The sequence below is a fragment of the Mercurialis annua genome, linkage group LG7, assembly GCF_937616625.2.
Source record: "Mercurialis annua linkage group LG7, ddMerAnnu1.2, whole genome shotgun sequence".
NCBI lineage: Eukaryota > Viridiplantae > Streptophyta > Magnoliopsida > Malpighiales > Euphorbiaceae > Mercurialis > Mercurialis annua.
The window spans coordinates 3,229,426-3,254,156 of NC_065576.1; the positions used below are offsets into that span (position 1 = coordinate 3,229,426).

Genomic DNA, 24,731 nt, shown 5'->3' on the forward strand with positions numbered 1-24,731 from the left:
CAATTGATGATTAAAAAAATAGTTTCATAAGTGCAAAAGTAAAAACGTTACAACTTTTCATATTATTAGCCTTCCTCTTATTTGATGTAATATCGGAAAGGTTGGCCAAAGATACTTTTTAAAAAAAAAAAAAATCAAAAAGGGCACACAACATTTTTTAGTTTCTTTTTACCAAATTTTAATTATTTTTGTGATTCTTTCACTGGTGAAGATTTGTATGCACTATTTAAAAACTTTGGAGGCTCAAATGGTGTGAAAATAACTAAAAAAGCTTGTGTGTTCTTTAAAAAAAAAAAACTTGAAGGAGTTTTTTTGTATCTTCTACCTAGTTTTTTATACGACAATTTCAGTTGAGTTATTGATGGTGTTGGCGGCGAAGTTTTTGTTCTTCTGATAACTTTCTTGCAAAATCAGTGAGAGCCGTTTCATTAGTGCCTCCTCCTGCAATGTTTTCATGCAAACCAGTCGTCAAATTGACTCTTGATTTAGGTTTTTTAAGTAGCTCGTTACCAATCTCTACAAGCTTTTCCAAATTCTCTATGCTTGAAATATCAACTGATGATGCATCACCGCTCAATGTGTCATCCTGTCCAATTAACCGTCAAAATTTCAAATTATTGCAAGCCATTGTTTAACACAATTTTTTCTGGAGTATTAACTTTTCAGTGTCATTAAATATTCATGTTACTTCATTTTTGCTATACAAATTTAATTTATTTTAGTTTCGACATTGAACTTTAAATTACGAACAACCAAAAGTCTTTTAGTGATTTCAGATCAAATTGAGTTTATATGTGTCAACTGGATCTGCCATGTCGTAAAATTTTGATAATTATAAAACTTTAATACATATTATCGTGTAAGAGAAAATATGATGTGGTACGACCAAATTGCAACGTAAATTCAATTTGGATTGAAATTTGTAACAAACTTTTCTTTATTGTTACTTTAGTATTAGTGCCTGAACTGAAATAGATTAAAATTTTGAACGGAAATTAAGTAATTCAAAAATTTAAATTGTTCTTTAAGAACTAATAAAAAGAAGTTAAATTTCTATTTTTTTTCTCTGTTAAAGTTCTAAATCAAATGACATACCTGAATGCGAAGGTAATACGGTTCGGAATGAAGAGACTGAAAAACAGCGGAGACGTGAAAATCTACGACATCCGAGCTCGCGTTACTAAAAATATCAATGATCGGATTATTGCCATTGTTCAAAACCCAACCTATCAGACCCCAACTAGATGCTTTGGCCGCATCATATTTTGCCTCATGTTTTGGTGCTCCAGTTCCTAGAGATAGAACTAGCATATTCTTGCTCTCATTTGGTTTTACATCAACAAACTCTGGATTTTTCAGCAATGCTTCATTCATAACGTGTGATATCGCCAGCATAGTCTGCAAATTCAATTCTATTTAATTTCTATAAAAAGTAATTAAATTGATTACGGAACACTCCTGGAAAAACTATATTGCTCGGAAACTTCTTCAGTTTTAAATTTTTTTAATTTCATTTCTAAAAATGCTTTTAAAAGTCTATATTTATATAACGTATACTTTATAGTTTTTCGTTTTCGTATTTCTTTTTCCGTGCTATATAGTGGGCAAAATGTATAAGATAAAATTCTCACAGGATTATTCGCTGCAACCCCGCCATCTACAAGATCAAAAGTGTGAGATTCTTTATCATTCTTGACCGTAAAGGAATGTGCTGGCAAATAGGTAGGAGCGGCAGAGGTGCTCACACAAATATCCGCTAGCCGAGCATTTTTCAGACCATTTATTCTTGCCTTATAAAACAATGGAAGAGAAAATTCAAGAAGTGTAGCTCTCAATAGAAACTATACGTAATATGTCGCACAGAATTTTTTCGAATCATTCATTTCGCCAAAATCATTTTCTCTTTTGGAAACACTTATGAAACTCTGTAATCATAGTGTAATATATATTTCTAAAACTATACAGTTTTATATTTTTTAGTATTTTTTGCTTCCGGTGCGACATAATATATATGTTTAGAGTTTAAAAAGCAGGATAGAGCAATTATAGATACCTCATCGGTTGAAAAGATAACAGGCTGAAGAAGTTTGATGTCAAAACTTGGTATAATTACATCAGTTAAGGTATCTTTAATGGTCAAATTCCCTAGCAACTCGTTTGTCAAGGTTCTCAGGTATTTTCCATCATACTTAGGCCCTCCGAACAGATTAGTTACCGTATTAAACAAGTTGTTCCGGCTAATTAACACACAAAAATTGATCAAAGCAAGAGCACTTAATTAGCAAAGCAAAAATGAACCTCTTTGTGTATGACTATCGGTTCTAATCGCTTAAAAATATTAATATTTTATTTTATTTCAACAAAAATATTTTATTATATTTAGTTAGACATATATCTATCTTAAAGATTGAACATTTTAATCTTTTTATTTATTTATGATTAAATCTAACCTTTTTTTTCAATCGTAATATATATTTTTTAAAATTATATCATAATTGACGAAATTAAAAGATTTGATCGTAATTTTTTTTAATCAGTCTTTTAAAAAAGTTGAAAAAATTAGCTATATTGGAACGTATTTATCAAAAAAATATTAAAATTAATTATCTTAAAAGAATTGATCAAAAATATATAAAAAATTGAACACTTTTTAGTTATCAAGTTTAAGGGTAATCAGTCACCTCTTGGGTGGGAAAATCTTGGGACAATGTTCAAGATAGAAGTTTGTGATGTCTTTTGCTTCATAAATTGGCCTTTTGTCCTTCCCCGGAGCTGTCAGTATGGTAGCTACCAGGCCACCGGTGCTCGTCCCTGCAATTACGTCGAAATAATCTGCAATTCTCGCATTTGGTCCGTCCAATTCCTATACCAAAAACCATGGAGAAAAATGAAGAAGTTAGAGCAAAAATTGAAACTAAGTGCAAAATTAGTGATTAATTTTGTCATTTTATATATTACTAAATCAAAATATATTCTAAATGGTCCAATAAAATATTAAATTCAAGTCGAATTCGAAATTTACAGTACTTCGATTCAACTTAATCACACTCTAAACTGTATACAAACCTGAAGTTTAGATTCAAGAAAAACGAGAAGGACACCGGGAATTATGCCTCTAACACCGCCTCCATCGATACTCAACACTGTTACCATTTTGCCCTTATTAGTGCTCGCCATTTTTGCTTTTTAGATAGTTTAATTGGCAGTGCAATTTATTTCTGAAGATAAACTAATAATGAAGGTTTATATATAAAAAATATCTATTGGATAAATCACTATTTTATGATAGATGTCCTTTTGGCCTATGCCGGAGTATGGACCGGCATTGTGGACTCCCATTTTGAAGATTCAAATTAATCGGACAGTGATGGATACCAAGACGCCAATGTTCTTCATCTCCACCACAGATTCCATAAAGAAAAAAATATCTATGAGACTGCTCCATTATTCAACTCTGTAAAAGTTAAAGGAAGCTGTTTAATTAGTACTTGTGAAAAATGTGTTTTTTGTTTTAACTTTTCTTTTCTTAATTTTTCTATTTTTTTTTCTAAACGAAAAATTACTAGAAAATAAAAAATTTGGTTGCTTTATTTAACTATTGTTTTGTTTTTGTTATCTATTTAAAAAAAAAATTATTACGTTTGAAAAATGCTCATATTTCATTACATATTTCAATAGTTAATTGATATATGAATATATCAATAACATGAATAAATAAATCAATAAAATTTTAAAAAATAGAATTATAGGAGTAATTAACTAAAAATTATATGAGTAAACAGTCAATTTTACCATTGAACTTATGATCCAGGGTCAAACAACTCACTTTCAGCCATTTTAATCGATTAAGGATAAATAGGTCATTTAAGTATGAAACTGTACAATATGAAAAAGTTGGGGGACCATGATGATTCGATATTATTCTTAACTGATTCAAAAATAGACAGAATTGTCTTTTATTTATCTGAGAATAGAAATTACTCTTAATTGATTAAAATTGCTGAAAGCGAATTCTTTGATCTTACAAATTCGATAACCGAATTGATCTTTTGTTAAAACAAACAAATACAAGCATGATTTACTAATTCAAATTTTTGTAGAATTATGTGTATAACGCACATGAACATAATATTATTTAGTATACATGGTATTAGTATCAATTTATGTGTTTCGCACGTGACTCGTAGTGTGACTCATCAATATATTTAATTAATGTTTTATTTATTTATTAAAATAAATATAATATAAATTGATCATAAAAAAATAATTAATTGGAATTTGGGTAAAAAATAATAATTTCAATTTAAATAAAACAATTGATACTATTTTGTTATTATTATCAATTAACAATAATTTAGTTATTTAGTTATTTGTTTATGTAGTTGTAATGTACATTATCTTCGGTAAAATAGACGTTTAATTTATATTAAAATTAATTAAGCCATGGTTATTTGTATCATGATTCTTTACCAATAATAACATTACTATATTTTTTACATTTATGTATTACGGTGAACAATCAAACCAAAATCAAAAGTTAATATTATACGATATTTTTATTAACATAACCCGTAACACACACACATATATATATATATATATATATATATATATATATATATATATATATATAAATAAAAGGTTAGTGGAAATATATCTTGATTAAGGCAAACATATATTTGTTCAAGAAATAAATATGAGGTTAATATGTTTGTTTTTAGAGTTATATTTGCTCTTTTTAAAAGTATGATTTTCTTTTATACTTTTTACTTTAAACTCTAACCGAGTTAACTCTCAGTTAGCACAAGGGTTTATCTGTACTAAAAAATTGAAGATTGGTGTTAATATGTCTTGTTTTTAGGGTTATATAAAATCACCACCTTTACACGATTTTTCAAAAATAATTCGACTTAAAACGTGTTAATTCAGGGCACCACCTTTCATTTCTTTTCAAAAAGAGCATAGACATATTTTTAGGTAAATTTTTGCTGACTTGGACACCTAATGGGTCTGCACGTCAGAAAAATGCCACTAAAAATTGTCGATTTTGTTTTTGAAAAGAAACGAAAGGTGATGTCCTGAATTCACACGTTTTAAAAGTCGAGTTATTTTTGAAAATTCGTGTAAAGGTGATGATTTTATATGTAATTAACTCCTTTTTTTTACTACATGATAATATTTATACGAAACTAAAAATTGTGAATTTTATTTTGTACCTTTGCCTAATAAAAAAAAGATTAATTAATTTAGTATTCTAAATCAATTAAAGGTAATTAAATTTATTAATTATATTAAATGTTAAATAATTTTTTATCTAAAATTAAATTCTCGTTCAATTAAACTCTTTTCTAGTTATTTTTTTATTTACAAAATATTTAAATGATTCCAATAAGTTTTTAACTTATTTAGTACTTTAAAATCAATTAAAATAATTAAATTTTAGTATTAAAGTAAATAATAATTAAAAGGAGAAATCATTTATGAAAAACATATTTAGTTTATTAATAAATTATTATGTTTATGTATTTATGATGGTTGCATAGAGGGCTTTGTATTGATAAACATGTGAACTTGCTAAGTGTTTGGTGGTTTACTCCTATCGTTTAATATTTGATTGATGGTTGGAAGTTATTGTTTTGATGATAAGAATTGATGGTTTATTCCATATGTTGGTAGTTTTGTGATATGAAATGAGTGATTTAAGAAAAATAAAATGTTAGGTACGAACATAAGGAATGAACGCAAAACATTAAAACCATACATTTTAATTTTAGCAATATGATTATATTTTTATGACATGTTAATATATAAATTTGACATTTATTAATATCAATATGTACTAATTTCATAAGTTTTGTAGTACAAGTAGTATACAATGTGGACTACAATTTACCGCCTCTAGATTACCGGATATCGCCTTCTTTTTTAGCTACTATCCTTTTATTTTTTTTCCTAATTTTAAAATTCACATTCAAATTTTCTCAACTCACATTCAAATACGAAGAACGGATAACAAAAATTTAGGATAAAAATGTCGGAATCTAACCAAGGACGAAGACGAGATAGCACTGCTAATTTTTCGTTTAATTTTTATATATTTTTTTCAAAAAATCCCATGGGGACGCACCCTGATTGCGTCCCACCATATGGTCGGACGCAATCTAGATATGTCCCACCTGAAAAAAAATCATTTAAATTTTTTTTACCTCGCCCGATTTCCAGGAATCTTGATACTCGTTTCTCGACGAATTGGAATCGTAATCACCCATTACAATTTCGGGATTGGAATGAGGTTAAGAGGAAAAATATATATTATATTTTTATTAGAAGGGTAAGGAGGTAATTCGGGGGGCGGTATCTAATAAATAGAGACGAGATATAATAAAACCCTATACAATTCTATAAAATATATTAGTATTTTAGTTGTAGTATGTTCTAGATTAATTAATTAATTAAATTTCAAATAGATTATTAATTTTATAGTTTTATCAAGCAATTAAAATAGCACTAAGAGTATTACATTAATAACAATGACTTATAATTCAAATGGTATTTTTAATTGTCGTGATAACATAAAATAACACATTGCAGGTAGAAGCAACCACGCCGACATATAATATCACTAAGTTAAACAATAAGGCATACTCTAAAATATACCGAGATAAAGCATATAGCTAGTATACCGCTAGGTACCTGTCATACGACCCGAGATACCAAATATTGACTGGCACCTCTTTAGTAAGGTGACCGAGGTAAAGCATATAGCTAGTATCTTGGTACACATTGTGTCCCAAGAGCACGCATGCCTAACAAATTTTAGAACCATAGAAAAACTTTTGACACACGAGAAGGTCTCCCGCGTTGCACGCATCTGACACAGTACCTGAGGCATAACAAAATCTGCTACCTCAACTAATAAAAAGTGGGGACCAGAGAAAGAAAAGATGAGTAGATTTATACGAATCGGCCTATATATATATATATATATATATATATATATATATATATATATATATATATATATATATATATATATAAACCACCTTATGTAGTACAAACCTTATAGGTACTTCTTTTGTTCACATTATTAATTTTATACTCTTTCTTTCTCTTCTCTTTTTTTCCTTCAATAAAATGACTTGGGCGTCGGAGCGGGGTGAACCCCACCGACGTTCTATCTGACCTTTGTTTCTTCTCTATTGCTAGGTAACTCGGAGCTCTGGTGTTTCAATGATTTATCACTTGGCATCGTCTGTGGAAAACGTTTTATTTCCAGTTTTTTGGTTTGTGTTACGGTTACTTGTCCATTGGAGAGCTTGGTGGATAACTAGATGGAATGAGAAGACCCATTTATTTAGAGAGTCGATCCGTCGGGTTCTTCCGGTGGGAATGACACCAGATACAATAGATGATAGGCCACTTGAGGCCAGGTTACCTGGAGGGACTACATTTGTACCATTAATGAGTACCCAGGTAGTAATCCTTTTTTCATTCCTCTGTATGGATTATTCGGATATCCAAGAACAAACCCGTTTATTTTGGAAACGAACCCATCCACGTTGCAAACATTCATTTCCCATATTCCCTGGAGTTTCTTGCAAAACACGCTTTCATCCGCACATATCCAACTAAGGCAACCACCACCACTGCAACGGCCGGAGTGAGTCACTCGGTGGCAGTTCACCCATCCATTTTGCAAATACAGGAGTCATGGAGTATTTTTCAAGGCAGATGCACATTGCAACAAATCCACCAGACTTTATTAACCCAGGTAATATTTTATTGGAATACAAAAAATTTAATGTATAGTCATAAATATATTTTTTTAATTCAAAAAAAACTCTAATTAAATTAATATTAATTATATATAAAATACATTGGTATAGTTATAATAATAAATAAATGTCATTAACGTTATTTAATTTTAAAAATTAAGAAATTGACGTATTATAATTATTTTTAACAAATATTCTACCTAATTTTATATTGATTATAAATAAATTACATTGATAAATTATAACAAATTTAATTAATATGTAAATTGACGAATCACGTCACTAGTCATGTCCGTAACATATAATACGAAACTAGTTATTTAAACTCTAGTACATATAACACCAACATGACATACTTATGGATAACGTGTCGAGTTGATGCTGCACATTTTAAATTTTGTCATAAACAAGTTAGAAGGTGTAGCAAGTCGATCCGAACATTGCACATTTTAAGCCATCTTATAGACAAATTGACACGTTTATAAGATGAACATTTTTAACTTCAACTCTAACCTATTATTTGTTAGTGTTAGATAAATTATATTGACGTGTTATGATCCATTTTGATACACTACAAAAAATACGACATGTTCCAAATAATAGGAAAGGCCATTTTACATTTGTGTCAAAGTTACACAATGTTTGCTCTTATTTTTGAGAAACCTAGACATGGTTACAAATTGGTGCTTTGCTACTTCAAATTTACTTAGTTTAACGGAAAAATCTTGCAATACTTTCAAAGAAATTACTAATTAGATTAAAAATGGATCGTTTCTTTTTCTTCCTGCTCTTACTTGCTGTTCTTCGTTGTACCTTCTTCAAGTTTGATTTACTAGCAAATGCTTTTGCTCGAGCTTTAGGAAAAAAATCAATGCCGCCGTTCGCCGGTACTTCCGGAGATTGTTTTTGTTCTTCTACATCTTCATTTGTATTTTCCTGATCCTTAATTGTTTTTCTCTTGATCTCTTTTAATCTCGATAACGCGAAATTTTTGCTTTCCACGGCTGCGAATTTCTCGTTGCTCGACGCGGAAATTCTCCATTCTGCAAGTGCTGTTTCGTCTTTTGCTTTTCTTTTTAATGCATAATAATCTCCTTGACTTATTCGGATAACAGAATCATCTGTTTCTGAGTTCTTGATTTGTTCAATTATATCCGCTTCTGATTCTTTGAGAGCTTCTGATTCGATCCTGACAGCGCGAAGCGTAAGCTGCAATGTTCTCAGGTTCTGTTTTTTTACCCTCAGGATTTGTTTCAGTTTTGTTTTTTGTCTTCGTTCTTCGTCAGAATCTTGCTTGATCGCTTCTGTTTCTTTGAACACATCCTCCACAGCTCGATTTAGTTGGTCGATTATTTCCTTTGACTTGGATTCTTTCTCCAGTTCCAATTTAATTTCAACATTTGTAGCATGAAGCTGTAATTCAAGCTCCGGGATTATGATATTATACATTGAAATTCTGTTTTTAGCATTTGCAAGATCCGCTTGTAGTCTTTCAAGCTCGTCGATTAGAGGCTTCGAATCTAGCCATGATTGCGTAGCGGTTTCTTTAGCTTTATACAGTTCTTCTCGGATCTGAATTAACTCTTCCGTTTCTGCCTGAAGCTTACGATCCGTATCATCGAGCTGTTTCTCTCGTGTTTCTTTGTCATGATTCGTCTCCATATCGCATTTCGCGGTTTCTTCGAGTTTTCTGACTGTATTTTGTTTCTGATGCATTGGTGTTCTTGATTGGTCTCGCAATTAGAATTTAGTTTTGTGAACAATGTGGATCATATATGGTTTCCACTTTGATTTCACCGTCGCCTACTGTCAGAAAATGTCCGCATCTGTTGCACAGTCTGCGGCTGCTTTAGATGCTGCAATGCATTATCGGTCATCTCATTTGATAATTGTTTGGGTGTATGTGCAAAAATAGAATCTAACCAAATTCGGCTCATCTCATTTCTTTTTAAAGTTATAATAGTATAGTTTTAATTTTTTGATTTAGTTTGCTTTGAAAATAAATTTTACATATTTATTTATGATACTATATTGCTATGTAATCTGAAATATGACACATCAATAATAGTATAATTTCAATCTGATGACTAAATTTAAAAATATGTTGAATTATAATTTTTAATTATTGCTTCTCTTTTTCAAATTTATAGACAATATTAATCATTTGAATAATTAATTATCACATTTATCCTTTTTAACTATAGTAGAATATGTAAAAAAAATAGATATTAAAAATATAAAAGGTTATTACAAAATTGAATAAGAATAAATGTGTTATTTTTTATATATTAACTCATTAGATAAATTAATTTTTGATATTTATATTTATATTAAACTGTTTATCAATTTAAAATAGAGAGTTGTTCTGCCGGATCGGTTGCTCAAGACCTTTGGTCTCTACCCGGACCCGATGAAAAAAATGGGATCACTTATTATGGACTTGTTGAGAATGATTCTGATCTAGTTCATGGCCTATTAGAAGTAGAAAGCTCTCTGGTGGGATCCTCACGGACAGAAAAAGATTAGAGCATATAATTAAAATATATACTTGCCAGTGATAACAATATTTTAGTTAAATGAACTGTAAATTATACAATTCAATCCAGTAGATTAATTTTTCTTTTTTTTACAGAAATGCATGAAGTGTTTTGAATTAGTATGAATTAGTAATTTATAAGACACGCCTTTAAACTTTTTATATACTAGTATATGTTAATTCAAATTCGAACGGATAGATTCCTTGTACTATAAAGCACAATTTAATCCTAAATTAGTACGGTAATAGAATTTTTTTTTTGGTACAGGGAAAGAGGCAAAGGCCTGAAACTAATTCGAAATTATCCTTCTAATGTAAGAAACTCCACACCGATCATGCTGAAGCCAAGGAATAAGACTGAGGGGTGGATCCTCACGGACAGAAAAAGATTAGAGCATATAATTAAAATATATACTTGCCAGTGATAACAATATTTTAGTTAAATGAACTGTAAATTATACAATTCAATCCAGTAGATTAATTTTTCTTTTTTTTACAGAAATGCATGAAGTGTTTTGAATTAGTATGAATTAGTAATTTATAAGACACGCCTTTAAACTTTTTATATACTAGTATATGTTAATTCAAATTCGAACGGATAGATTCCTTGTACTATAAAGCACAATTTAATCCTAAATTAGTACGGTAATAGAATTTTTTTTTTTGGTACAGGGAAAGAGGCAAAGGCCTGAAACTAATTCGAAATTATCCTTCTAATGTAAGAAACTCCACACCGATCATGCTGAAGCCAAGGAATAAGACTGAGGGGTGGATCATTGTGTCTGACTAATCCCAATCTGTAATTATCACCAATCGAGGCTAAGTGGTCAGCAGTAAAGTTTGCTTCCTGTAGATATGAGAAATTTTCACTTCTCAATCTCTCTTGAGCATGGTTTTAAGCAATAGAACTTTTTAGATTAACGCAAATCACCAAATTAAATATTTTTTGATAATACCAAATTAAATACATTATATTTATACCCATATCAGACCAAACACACCGGCCAAAACCCTTAATAATAAATTTGAACAAAGGATCATTTTACCCCCTCAATTTGGCACAAAATATCAAAAATAAAAAAATGATCACTTTTATTCTGAACTTGACAAAATCAGATCAAAAATCCCCTCTCCACTCTCATCCAAGAGAGTAAGACACACTCTCCGATTTTGATGGTGGTTTTTTCCCTAGGTATTCATGAAAAAACGTTTAAAACGATCATAATTCTTTAACATTTTAAATTAATACCTAATAATTTTAAAAATAATAATTTAATCCCTTTGATTTAAAACCTAAAAAAAAAATTGACCCCCCAAATTTTATATTTTTAACCAATTTTTTTTTAAAAGAAAGAACAGACCCGTGGGTCTATTCTTAAAGAAGAACAAACCAGCATCTAGACCGGAGCTGCTGGTTTTGCCAAATCCAAAATAAAAGTGATCCAATTTTTCAGTTTTAGATTCTTTTGATATTTTATGCCAAATTGAGGGGGTAAAATGATCCTTTGCTCCAATAAGTTTCAAAAAATAGGAAAACAAAAAATCAGATCATGTACCCAAAACCCCCTCCATTTTCTGAATTCGGGTTTAGCATTTTAATTTGTTGTTCAAAAGTTACTCTGAGTGTAAATGCAACTTCTCATCGCTTAACTCACCTTTTCAAAATGGCCGAGTCATCTTCCATGTCGCCCAAGCCGGGCTCTAAAATGCTCGGGTCCGATCACAGGTTTTATCACCTTTATTCTGCAATAATCTCTGACTATTACACTTTCGAATTTCTTTTATTATTATAATCCACGCTCATTTTTTTTGTTTAATAATGCAGCTCTACAGCTTCGCCTTTACCTTATACTGAGGTAGTTGTAGTACGCCATGGCGAAACTGAGTGGAACGCCGATGGAAGACTTCAGGTAATCTTTTGTTTTCAATTTTTACCTGTTGATCGACTGTTTTGGCTTAATCGTCGATGATTTTTGTACTATTAAGTGTGTGTCTTATAATTTTAGGTTAAATTAGGTTTAGTTATCAAAAATACCATTTTAGATGATATTAAACACCTTATATTTTTATAGAGAATTTTGGAATTTAATTTTACATATTTTCCACTTATTATAATCACGCGAACGAATTAAATCGAATGCAATCCTATTTCTCAAGCTAAAATGAGCTTGCGAAACACGAGATACTGACTAAATATGATCACTATGAATATGATTGTGTTTGTTTCAATTAGTTCAATCTATATCTAAATACATTAGAACTTACTTTGGATTGGTCATCTACGTGGTTTAGAAATTGCGTTTGATATGCATTTCTTATGTTTTCACAGGGACATCTTGATGTTTTGTTGAATGATACCGGCAGACAGCAAGCTGCTGCGGTAAGTTGTTTATGACTTGTGTCCTGTATTTGTTTGCTATTTCTGATTCTAATGTGTATGATTTCTGGTTTCTTTTTTAAGGTGGCTAACCGACTTTCCAAGGAGCCTAAAATTGCAGCTATATATTCTTCTGACTTGAAGAGAGCTCTCACGACAGCGGAGATTATTGCTGCTAGCTGTGGAGGTCTTGAGGTATCTACTTGTAACTTCTCTGGAATTGCATTCTATAGGGTCGACCATTTTTACATGGAGAAATTATGGTTTTGCTGTGCTGTCATTGTAATTTATCCGTAATCATGACTTAGCCTATGTATTTGACCAGCGCCGGCATACCAAAAGTTGTAGATGTACAGTGGAGAAAATTTTACTTGTGTACCTTATTTTCTTCTTTTGCTAATCTATTGAACAAGAAAATAGAGTTGTGGTTGGTAAGGAACATAATGAAGTATTATCTGCAATTCATTTAGCGCTACCTGTATGTTCTTTTTCCAGTCCCACACTTCTACATGCCTTTCTTTGTCCTCTTTAAACCCCCTGATGACTTCTCTTCTTTTAGTTCCTGATCAGATGTACAGTGCAATTCTTATGGATATCTGCTCTTTAACACAAGGACGTAATCACTTAATCAGTATTATAAATATGCACATCTCTTTTATTAGTCTTCTGCTTTCTTATTGAAAGATAGAAAAAACACAAGAATGCTGCATTATAAAGCCGATTTAGGTGCAACAAGCATACTGCTGAGCTTTATGCATGCGAATGTTGATTAGTTTCCATTTCTATAAGTTTTGTTTTAAATTTCAGGTTGTTGAAGATGGAGATCTCAGGGAAAGGCATTTAGGACAGCTTCAAGGCCTTGTATTACGTGATACTGCCAAAGTTAATCCTGAAGCTTACCAGGCCTTTTTAAGCCGTAGAACCAGTCAAGATATCCCAGTAAGTTAAATGAAATTTCATTGATTTATTGTTATGCTTTACTTTTAAAAAGTTATTACTGGAAATGATTTTTTTTATATATGTATAATTTGAAATTTACATATTGGACAAGGAAGACAATACTTATGAGAAATGAGGTACAGCAAGAAGGGAGTTGCATAGTTTCTCAAAAATAAATACAAGATTAAAATATTGATCAACTATAACTTAAGATGAAGATTAGGGACAGAAAAGTGTATAGTTGATCAAAGTTTGACCAAATCACTATACCTTTTTTGTGTCCCTAAACACTAACTCTAATCTTCATCTTAAGCTGTACTTGACTAAAGTTATAATTTTGCATTTGTTATTAAGCAACCATTCAATCTCCCCTTCCATCTTGTTTCTTTATCGGTATCATAGTTTAGTGCTCTTATCGTGCTTTATTGGTAGAGTCAAAGATCCAAGTGCAAGATGGAAGCAAACAACTCCTTAAGGCCACTCTTTAATGGTAGTGATTATGCCTTTTGGAAGTTTAAGATGGAGAAATTTCTTGATAGTGAATCCATCAATTTATGGCATTGTATAAGAAAAGGATGGTCTTTCCCCACCAAAGCAGTTGATGGAGTTCAAATAGAGAAGTCTAGAGATGACTGGAATCGAAATGAAGAAGCTCTTTATTTGAAGAACAATGAGTGCATGATAATGCTTGCTACTTCACTGTCAAGAGATGAAGGAGGCAAAATAGCTCATTGTACAAGTGCAAGAGAAATGTGGACAACATTGGAGAATCACCATGAAGGTACCTCGCATGTCAAAGCTATAAAGAAAGAACTCCTTATTCGTGACTATAACTTATTCAAGCATAAGATTGGTGAAAATGTTACGGAAATGACCAACCGTCTACTACAAATTGTTCGCACCTTGAGGAAATACGATAAAATCTGCAGTAAGAAGGATGTCAATGACAAAATCTTATATTCATTGCCCAATGGTTTTGAAGCCAGGGTGACGGCGATTATAGAAGCACATGATCTTAGCAAGCTCAACACCGATGAGCTTATCGGAAAACTCATAGCTCATGAAATGACTTATGGAAAGGATGAGTTAAAGGAAAAGAAGATGAAATGTTTGGAAATATCCAAGTGCAAGATGGAAGCAAACAACTCCTTAATGCCACTCTTTAATGGTAGTGATTATGCCTTTTGGAAGTTTAAGATGGAGAAATTTCTTGATAGTGAATCCATCAATTTATGGCATTGTATAAGAAAAGGATGGTCTTTCCCCACGAAAGAAGCTGATGGAGTTCAAATAGAGAAGTCTAGAGATGACTGGAATCTAAATGAAGAAGCTCTTTATTTGAAGAACAACGAGTGCATGATAATGCTTGCTACTTCACTGTCAAGAGATGAAGGAGGCAAAATCGCTCATTGTACAAGTGCAAGAGAAATCTGGACGACATTGGAGAATCACCATGAAGGTACCTCGCATGTCAAAGCTATAAAGAAAGAACTCCTTATTCGTGAATATAACTTATTCAAGCATAAGATTGGTGAAAATGTTACAGAAATGACCAACCGTCTGCTACAAATTGTCCGCACCTTGAGGAAATACGATAAAATCTGCAGTAAGACGGATATTAACTACAAAATCTTATATTCATTGCCCAAGATTGGTTTTGAAGCCAGGGTGACGGCGATTATAGAAGCACATGATCTTAGCAAGCTCAACACCGATGAGCTTATCGGAAAACTCATAGCTCATGAAATGACTTATGGAAAGGAATTGATAAAGGAAAGTAAGAAATGTTTGGCATTGAAGGCTAGAGTGGAAAGCTTCTCAAGTGAGGATGGGTCAATAGAAAATGATTACAATGATGATACTGATAAGGCGATTTGGCACTGTCTACAAAAGCAGAATCAAATATTCCAAAGCAATAAGGACAGGAGGAATTGTACAATCTTACAGAAGTGTTCCAAGAGGGATGAGAATAAGATGAAGTGCTATGAGTGTGGCAGGAAAGGGCACATGAGGTCAGAATGCCCCAAGCTTGAGGAAAGCCCCTCAAGGTGGCACAAGAAGGACAAAGGAGTAGAAGCAAAGCGGAAAGGATATACAGCTACATGGAGTGATTATTATTGTGATGAAGAGGACGTTGATAACAAAAATGACCAACCTAATTATTGCCTTAGAGCAACCATCGACTAAGGTACATACTTATAAATACACACTATGGTAATGATGATGAAAAGTTGAGAATGATGAAAGGAATGAAAACAAAAGGTTAACCAATATAAAAGAAAGCTTTTGGAAACAAATGAAAAAAATTCTATCCTTGATGGTAATTTTTCAAAGCTTTGACATCAGATGTTGATTCTAAATGTACACATGATGCTTTGTAAAAATCATTGATTGAAGCTGATGCTTCTAAGATTTCTTCTCTTGGTTCCTTACAAGGGGAAAATGAAAAGTTGGAAAATGAGAATATTGAATTCAAGCCTTCATTTTAAGATTTCAAAAAGGCAAAGAGACAGGAGAGTGCACTACATTAAGCTCTACAAGATCACCTTTTAACAAGGATAGTCTAGGATATAGATGTGTTTCTTTGTCCTCAACTCATAGCACCAAATATGCTATGGCAACAACTACAAGAACATCTCAATTGATGTAGTTGTACCAAAAGAGATTATAATTCCTTGCTTTGTAGCTAAAAAAGCTAATCCTCCTACTTCAAAATCAAATGTTTCTGATAATAAGAGTCTAAAACTTTTAAACCAAAGGGAAAAAGCCCTTACGGTTAGATATTACAATTCCTTGTGTTCGTAGTGATGCATACTTTGTGCCATTTATTACTAGAACATTGAGATCTGGTGATCAAATCTTCTATTCAATGCTTTTATTATAGGAGACACTTATGGGAAGTGCTACTTAAGGAAGACTTCAAGACTAACCCACATGGAACCTTTTGGGTAACTAAAATATCTTAAGCTCTCTTGAAAATAATTTGTTTAAATTTCATTGAACTCAAAGAATTTATAATGGCTGCACTTTTCTTCTTATGATTCAATCCCATGAATTATAAAATATTGATCATTATTTACACTTATGACAATTCTTTTTATTCGACTTGTCTTTTGCAGTTGGTGCTTTATTATTTTTGTTTTGATAAAGGGAAAAGAAATCTATGATCTCTCACATATTTATCTAAATTTTATTTATGATATGTGGATTTATCAATTTGTTATTCCTTAACTTTTTACACATATGCATAGATCGAGGGGAGCCAAATTTAATTTGGTTAAGAAAATTTGTTGAGTTGTTTATCAAAGTTAAAATCAAATGAAGGATTGATACATCAAAATCCAACTACTTAAAGCATGGAATTTCCATGTACCTATCACAAAGCTATCATTTTGTGCTCATGTGTAGAATTTAATGGTATCTTTGGCTAGAGATCTCTTTTCTTAGATTATATTAGATCAGAATTTTCAAGGCTCAATTATGTGCTCTGGTTTCTAGTTATGCACTTAAATAATCTGACCGTTTTTAAAAAAAAATGGAAAAGGTAACGGCAAATAAGTCAAGAAATGTATTTATATACTATTCTCCCTGAGGCAATTGCATTTTATTGTTCATATTGTGGATTACTTTTCTTTTATATGAAAAATATCTTTCCTTTGCTTAAAATTCATTGTTGCATTTTATCAAGCTACAACCATTGCAACTGATTAAAATAAATATTTTCTAAGTACTATCCTTGTTTTGCCGCTAGCTTATGACAAACATTGTAGCAAGTTCCAACTTAATGGAGTTTGAATTAATATTTTTCTCTCATAGAACCAAACAACTTAACTATGGAACTTGCTTAGAGTGCTTAGTGCCTTAATGTTACAGACTGGCTGTCTATGTTAGAGTATTGTTGGGTTATGACGTTTTTTCAGTTGTATGTAAGAATGTATACCGAAGAGAAGTGTTGGACTACTAACATTGATTGACGATTAAATCATCATTTGTTTTATTTGCAAAAATATTTAGAATTTATTGTCGAGATTCACTATATTTGCAGGGTGGTGGAGAAAGTCTGGATCAGCTGTATCTACGTAGTACGTCTTCTTTGCAAAGAATTGCTAGGAAGCATAGAGGTATGCTAACAGAGACCATTTTTCATCCATTACATTGTCCATGTGAGACTTTGCACAGGTTATATCATGCTACGGATGAAAATATATACTGTTATATTTCTTGCAGGAGAGAGAGTTGTGGTGGTTACTCATGGGGGTGTTATTAGGGCCTTATACAGGCGGGCTTGCCCCAATAAAAAGCCTGCAGGAAAAATTCTGAACACATCTGTTAATGTTTTCCAGATAATTGATGGCGGAAAGTGGGTCGTAAAAGTTTGGGGAGATGTTAGTCATCTTAATCAGACCGAATACTTGGATTCCGGTTTTGGCGGAGATGGAACTTCTGGCTAGCTTGGCAGTTGCTTTAAACTGCAACGCTCTATGGGAAAAGTGGGAAATATATTCCCCATCGTAAAGGGGGGATACCACGTTATTGCTTCTGCTAGGCTCATCATTCAAACCGCGTAAGTAATTCTTTGGTTGTACTTAAATCTAAAGGAATTACTTCTTTATTTTGTGCGGAAACTTGTCCGAGTCTTATATCTTGGCATTTTATTTTATTTCCAAAAATGCTTACAAAAACATAAAAATTTATATTAGAACCTACTTTTATAAAAAAAAAATATCAATTTTCCGTTTCTCGTTTTAACGTTTCCGTTCAACATAGCCTCTCCTTAAGTTGATGTTATTAATCGGAGCGGAAATACCCGGATTAGATTTGATGGCTAACAAAACTATGTTTCTGGGGGGAATCGACCATATTTAGCAGTAAGTATGGATAGAAAAGACTCTGTATTTAGTGTATAACGTGAAATCACATGATTAAAGTTGAATGAGAGAGACGGATCAACTGCATTTGATTGGCTGCTTATAGGTAATGGCAAAATTTTAAGCATAAGATATAAGTCCAAATAAGGTGTGATTGTTTCAGATTGTCTCATTTGGTTCTTGGGTTTATAAAGTTGATGTAAAGCAACCATCAACTAGATTAGACTAATGCCACGTCACATTCATCGTTTGCTTTTTTCCAACTTGCTTTCAAGATCCAATGGTGTCAATTTTTCAACATTGTTTTCAGTTTGAATCTCCTTATTTACCAATTATAAAAAGGATTTTAACACTTTTAGCATTAGTTTTCCTTTAAAGAGAAGATTATCTTTCATTATAGAGACATGAATCATTTTAGACTTGGCATAAACGTAAGGATGAGTAGCTAATTTCTCAATCACACTTTTCTAGCATACTTCATTCATTGTTATGTTTGTGGGGAATGACATTATTAATGTCATTGTTTTAAAAATTGAACCAGTCGTCGAATTATAGTTCAATCAGCCCATCTATGGGTTCAACTAGTTAATAAATATATTTATACAATAAATGCTTTTTCAAGAATAATTTACATATTTAAATTTATTAACTAGTAAACGGATTGCATTTTTAGTAGTAAATCAAAAAAATCGCATGAATTTTATAGTTTAATTGGTTCAATGGTTTTTGATTTTTGTGATCTTTTTGTATTTTTTTGGTTTTAAAAGAAAAATCAAACAATACGGAGCTTTGGTTTGTGATCTGACCGGTTCTTAAAACACTTACTAATCTGGAATTGAAGCTTCAAGTATCATATTTATTATGCTGATACTCCAGTAAGTTCTCAACTAATATTTATTTCATATGAACGTCAACGGCAGCTAGAAAAATGTTGTCAAGCGACACAATATTTAATGTTCTCAGCAGTTTTTTTTTTGTTTTAAATCATGATTTCAATAAGTTGAGCCCCAGGGTTGTACAATACTTTAATAGTGTTTGGGCAAAAATTGTTACAAGTTAGAAAAATTGGAATTAAAAGGAAGAAATGGACCACTGTACTATTTCTCTTAGACACGAAGGGAAAAAGTGATCCATAAGAATTCTTTTTTTTTTTAAATCAAACAGTGCTTTTATCAATTTTAACTAAATTTTATAATTGGGTGATGATATTTTCAGAGCAGTAATTGTAATTTTAACAAAAATATCTCATTCACTAAATAGAAAAATTTCACTCAAATAAAAAGAGAAATAAATTTGTCAAAATAAAAATCCGAATCTATCAATTATTGCTTTTACAATAAAACCATCCTTGTCGATTATATCATGATTTAAAGAATTTTATCTCAACTATAGGTAAATTTCTTCAAGCGAGTTTAATTCTAGCAGATTTTGAGTGATTATGTTTTTCTGTATTTGTTTTTATTATTTAATTGGGTAAATTTGTCAATAGTATTCCCCCCCCCCCCCCAATTGACGGGCACGTCCGTAAAATTACATTTAATTTATTCAATTGAAAAGACTTTATTACAATTGCATTTTTTAAATAAAAATTGGACTCAATTAATAAATTTAATAATTTTAATTAGGATTGATAGAAGGGACAAACAATTTGAAATTTTTAGATTATTTGGCTATGAAAATTATTTAAAATGTGTGTATATGCAAGGTAAAGCATGAGCATCTATAGGTGGGACTTTGCACTTTTGTTATATGCAAATGCAACGGTAGCTTTCAATATAAAAATGGACAACTTTACTTTTGTTGGTATTTGATGTATTGTTCTGATTCGGTTAAGCTTTCTTTTCACCATCTTCTTCTTTTTTTCCTCTATACTATCCTTTTTGACTTTTGACTTGTATAATTAAATTAATTTCTTTTAGAAAATATTCTCATATTGATATTCATTTTTAATATTTAGGAGGTCAACTTGTTTTTCTATATTCGATTTTGGTGGAATAATATTCCTCAATTTAATAACTATTAGAAATTAGGATTATTGAATTTTTTATTTTATTGACCTTTATAACATATGTCAATGGTTTAATTGCAATAGTTTTCAAATTTATAATTTTGGTTTCAATGTTTTTGAATAGGTATCACTTTTTAATTTTCTGTTTTGTTTGACTCAGTATTATAAAATTTCAAAATTGAAACTTCAGGCTCCAACAATAAAAAGCAAAATAAATAGATAGGCTCTATGTGCCACAACATCTATAGAAATAAGAAATTTAATTTTATTATGTCACTAAATTATACTATTCGACAAAAAAAAAACTAAATTATACTAAAAAAAGTTGATATTATGATGGAATTCAATTGATACGTGATGGACATAGTAATATCTATGAATTTCTAATAAAGACATGCAAAAAAAATCCGTTGAAAACGCATTACAGTCGACCCTTTGATAATTAATATACATGGTGGACTAAAAATTTATTAATTATTATAATTATTAATTTATTGAATACTTTATACGATGTAATATTCAATTTGGTTTCCTAAAATTTTATTAATTATTAGAATTATTAATTTATAGAGTATTAATTATCAGAGGATTTACTGTATTTCAAATAGAAAATTGGTTGTAGATAATGCAATTTTTTTCTGAAAATTGAAACAATTTTAGGGTCAAAATTCTCTCTTGATGTTCACTAGTTGTATCATAATTAGTTGTATCATAATTAATAAATTAATTATTACCAAATTGTGGTCGTGCAACACATCAATTATATATTTTGGTGCATGCTAAGCTTTCATTAGTAAGTTATGGTTTCCGACCACATGAATAATATAAGAATGTGTCGTTTTCTTTATAGCTTGGTCCTTCCTATAGACCTAATCCCAACATAAACTTCCAATTTGATTAGGCTCTAAAGTTAATAGAGACCCATAAGCAAGAGTCATCATTATCCAAAACACACATTAGACAAACAATCATAATCCAAAATCAAAATATTTCTTTGCCACTAAACATAATAATCCAATCCTTTTACCCACCTTATTTCATACATATTTTCCAAAGTGGGGATTGTGTGTGCAATACTTATTTGAGAATTTTTTGCCTAATTCATATTTTATCTATAGAAAATCATAATCGAGATGCGAGATGCTAATTTATCAAAAATCTTTAACAGTCTTATTAAAGTGAAGTTTCAGCAATAATCAAGTATGAATCACGAGAGTGGATGGTTGACTGCCGTCCCCTTATCCTGGAGGCTCTTCGGCCCGATAAGGGCTTGCTATTGTAACCTTTTAACCCTGTGTATGTGAAAAAGAGTGACGAACCAAATGGCTTAAAAGCCGTCAATCTTTTAAAAAATACACCTTTTAAAAAAAATACTAAGCGCTTGAAACATTTTGCTTTGTCCGCCCTGTTTAAAAAAATATATCATCGACTTCTTTTAAGTAGGTAAAAATAAAAGTATAAAAGTTAAGAAAAAAATCTTTTTAGATCTAGAGCGTGGTTTTGAATTTAATGATTTTCTAATTAGTTTTGTGGTTAACCCTTTTATTTTGGTCCTAACTAATTAAATATTGTTTTTTTTTGTATATTTTACATTTCATTTTCTAACATTCTATTGCTTTGCATCCATAAATAAACACATGAACCGGATGTGAATAAAAAAAGAATCCATATTTTTTCGTGTAACAAATTCTACATGACGAATTTCAAAATAAATTAATGACTTAATGATGTCAAGAATATTGATAATATTACATCACAACCACCATTTTTTTTGTAGTAAACCTAGTAAGATATAAATCAATAAATACCAAAATCACTTTCTTACATTGTGATATTCAAACTCGAACTGCATATTTTATCACAATAAAATGTTCAAGAACCCAGACTCAACTGCATATTTTGGTGGGGAGTTCAATTATGAATTGAAGATCATAACAATTGTTTAGTGGACAAGAATATGATGAATAGATTTAGTTTGAAATGAAAGTTGGCAATTTTGTGTAGCCATCTAAATAAATTAATGAGTAAGTGAAAGAATAATAATAATATATATTTTTTTCATATAAGTGAAAGAATAAGATTTTAATTGTCACATGGAGGGGCCAATTCTTCAAGTACTCTTTTCTATAGTCCTTTTTTTATCTTGGTGTGATAAATAATTTAATAATCAAAACCATAATCTATTTCTTTATATACCTATATAATTTTCTAATACTGAGTTTTTTATTGAAAAAATACTTTAGATTTTGATTATTTTAAATCGAGCCTGTTGAATTTATAAAATAAAATATATATTTTAATCAATATTCATTTTCTCTGCCTATAAAAATTCTATTGGAAATTCTATTTAAAAAAGTTATTGTTAATTAACATATATAAATTTAAATTGTGTTGAGCTACTTTAATTAGCTATTATAATTAAAACACTCATAAAAAAGTCAAGATAAAATTTTATATACACAAAATAAAAAATGTCTCAAAAATTAAAAAGAGCGGAACGATGCATATAGATGTGCTAATATATCAAAAACTAGTTCATCTAGTCCGAAAAATTCATGGAATGTTCCTCGTCACTAAAAAGATACTCCCTCTATCTCATTTTTTTTTGAGAATAAAGTTATAACATTAATGAAAAGCTGGTAAATCAGCCATAACATGAGAAATGATATCAGGAGGGGCATTCCCCATCCAGTTACACTCCATATCAGGAGACGTTAAAGCTTTTTTAGCTAAAAAATGAGCCACCATATTAGTTTTTCTACTCGAAAACTCAATCCCTAAGCAGCTATTCATACTAATCAAGCTTATACTATCCTGCACAATTAAACCCATTTCATTCCAAAGCAACTGTTTGTTCTTGAAGGCGTCTATTACTACTTTTGAGTCAGAGTTTAACACAAAAGGAATAAGACCTGCTTCATTTGCCAAGGAAATACCTTCTCTGATCGCCACTGCTTCGCCCACATCCACTGCAGCATGCCAGTTATGTCTTCTAATACCTGCGGCACGAACCTCACCGTTCCAATCTCTTATCACAATTCCAGTTCCAAACTGCTTCTTATCAGAACTAAAGCCCGCATCCACATTAACTTTAACTGTTTATGCAAGGAGGTACCCATCTCATGTCTTCATCCTTCGCACTCTGGCTATTGTTCTTCCTCATGTCCTGCAGATCAGAAGAAGCAGCTCTTTGGAACTCCTCAACATAGCCAGAAGCCCAATCCACCAACTTGCTAGCCGCTTTAAACTCTTTGCCAAATAAAGTGGAGTTTCTATTATTCCATAACAACCAAAGCATCACACCAAACAAATGGAAAGAGGATTTATCAAATCTCAAATAAGCTGTGTACATTAGTAGACTCATACTCCAATCTTTCCTTGGGTTAAGAACTCCTGAATCCGGCCACATCCTCCATGCCTGCTGAGCAGTTTTGCAGAACCAGAGAGTGTGTATGCTTGTCTCCTCTCCTCTACCACAACCTGGGCACTCCACCTCTACCTGCATTCCTTTCCTTTTTAAATTGCTTCGAACAGGAAGCCAATCATGATAACATTTCCAAAGGAATATTTTTATTTTTGCAGGTAAACTGAGACTCCAAACAAACTTCCACCACTTCAAGTTACCTGAGTTCTCTGAAGTAGAAGGATTACACTTCATCTCCCAAGCAACTCTGTAACCGCTTCTTACAGAAAAAACTCCTTTTTTATCGTAGTGCCAACGAAGAATATCTGGTTGATCAGACCTTGCTAAAGGAATTCTAAGAATCAGCTCAGATTCCTCCTCCGAGAAAGAAGCTCTAATCAAATCTTCATTCCAACACCCATTTCTGGTCATTAAATCATAAACCATAGCATCTCTATTCAAGTTTGATTCTCCCAAAATTCGAAAGGATTTTTCCCTAGGAATCCAGGGACTGCCATAAATTGGAATAGTGGTGCCATTACCTACTCTCCATCTGACACCTTCTAGGATTAACTCTCTAGCCCAATGGATGCTCTTCCAAGTAAAAGAAGCCATTCTTGGACAGCTTGCTTCAAGGAAAGATCTCTCCTTAAAATATCTGTTCTTGAATACTCGAGCCACCAAGCTATATGGGTTTGTCAATATTCTCCACCCCTGCTTTGCTAAAATACTTTTGTTAAAACACTCCATATCCCGAAAGCCCATACCTCCACTGCACTTCGGGTAACACAGTTTTTTCCAACGTGCCCAGTGAATTCGCTTTAT

At 31.4% G+C, this 24,731-nt stretch overlaps 3 protein-coding genes across 5 annotated transcripts; 1 reads left to right on the plus strand and 2 right to left on the minus strand.

The window, feature by feature from the left end:
• Nucleotides 1-125: 125 nt before the first annotated feature.
• On the minus strand, nt 126-3,245 carry LOC126655700 (patatin-like protein 2). Its single transcript, XM_050349958.2, has 6 exons — nt 3,067-3,245; nt 2,682-2,863; nt 2,054-2,237; nt 1,632-1,790; nt 1,096-1,398; nt 126-586 (listed from the first exon to the last, which is right to left on the minus strand). The coding sequence occupies exons 1-6, from the start codon at nt 3,175-3,177 to the stop codon at nt 356-358; spliced, it is 1,170 nt and encodes a 389-aa protein (XP_050205915.1). The 5' UTR covers nt 3,178-3,245; the 3' UTR covers nt 126-355.
• A 5,241-nt stretch (nt 3,246-8,486) lies between these two features.
• Nucleotides 8,487-9,491, minus strand: LOC126655611 (synaptonemal complex protein ZIP1-like). The gene has a single exon (XM_050349849.1). The coding sequence runs from the start codon at nt 9,489-9,491 to the stop codon at nt 8,487-8,489; it is 1,005 nt and encodes a 334-aa protein (XP_050205806.1).
• A 2,295-nt stretch (nt 9,492-11,786) lies between these two features.
• On the plus strand, nt 11,787-18,751 carry LOC126655698 (phosphoglycerate mutase-like protein 4). Of its 3 annotated transcripts, XR_008789483.1 has the most exons (9): nt 11,787-12,037; nt 12,137-12,221; nt 12,641-12,691; nt 12,773-12,883; nt 13,496-13,627; nt 14,060-15,815; nt 16,512-16,575; nt 17,673-17,748; nt 17,855-17,869. XR_008789483.1 is itself a non-coding variant. In XM_056103659.1 (7 exons), exons 1-6 carry the CDS (start codon nt 11,862-11,864, stop codon nt 15,812-15,814), a joined length of 2,310 nt encoding a protein of 769 aa, XP_055959634.1. In that variant the 5' UTR covers nt 11,788-11,861; the 3' UTR covers nt 15,815; nt 17,673-17,754. The 3 variants fall into 3 exon arrangements, 2 of the variants coding, with proteins under 2 accessions (XP_055959634.1, XP_050205912.1); XM_056103659.1 differs by lacking the exons at nt 16,512-16,575; nt 17,855-17,869 and having other exon boundaries at nt 11,788-12,037; nt 17,673-17,754; XM_050349955.2 differs by lacking the exons at nt 14,060-15,815; nt 16,512-16,575 and having other exon boundaries at nt 11,805-12,037; nt 17,855-18,751.
• The last annotated feature ends 5,980 nt before the right edge of the window (nt 18,752-24,731 follow it).

What these genes read in the sequence shown, in the direction of transcription:
- LOC126655700 (XM_050349958.2), bottom strand. Translation starts at nt 3,177, where the DNA reads ATGGCGAGCACTAATAAGGGCAAAATGGTAACAGTGTTGAGTATCGAT. An exon ending in AAGATTTTCCCACCCAAGAG is followed by an intron (nt 2,238 to 2,681) that starts GTGACTGATTAC and finishes TGTGTTAATTAG; the next exon opens with CCGGAACAACTTGTTTAATA. An exon ending in GGGTTGCAGCGAATAATCCT is followed by an intron (nt 1,399 to 1,631) that starts GTGAGAATTTTA and finishes TTGAATTTGCAG; the next exon opens with ACTATGCTGGCGATATCACA.
- LOC126655611 (XM_050349849.1), bottom strand. Translation starts at nt 9,491, where the DNA reads ATGCATCAGAAACAAAATACAGTCAGAAAACTCGAAGAAACCGCGAAA.
- LOC126655698 (XM_056103659.1), top strand. Translation starts at nt 11,862, where the DNA reads ATGTACCCAAAACCCCCTCCATTTTCTGAATTCGGGTTTAGCATTTTA. An exon ending in ATGCTCGGGTCCGATCACAG is followed by an intron (nt 12,038 to 12,136) that starts GTTTTATCACCT and finishes TTAATAATGCAG; the next exon opens with CTCTACAGCTTCGCCTTTAC. An exon ending in CTAGCTGTGGAGGTCTTGAG is followed by an intron (nt 12,884 to 13,495) that starts GTATCTACTTGT and finishes TTTAAATTTCAG; the next exon opens with GTTGTTGAAGATGGAGATCT.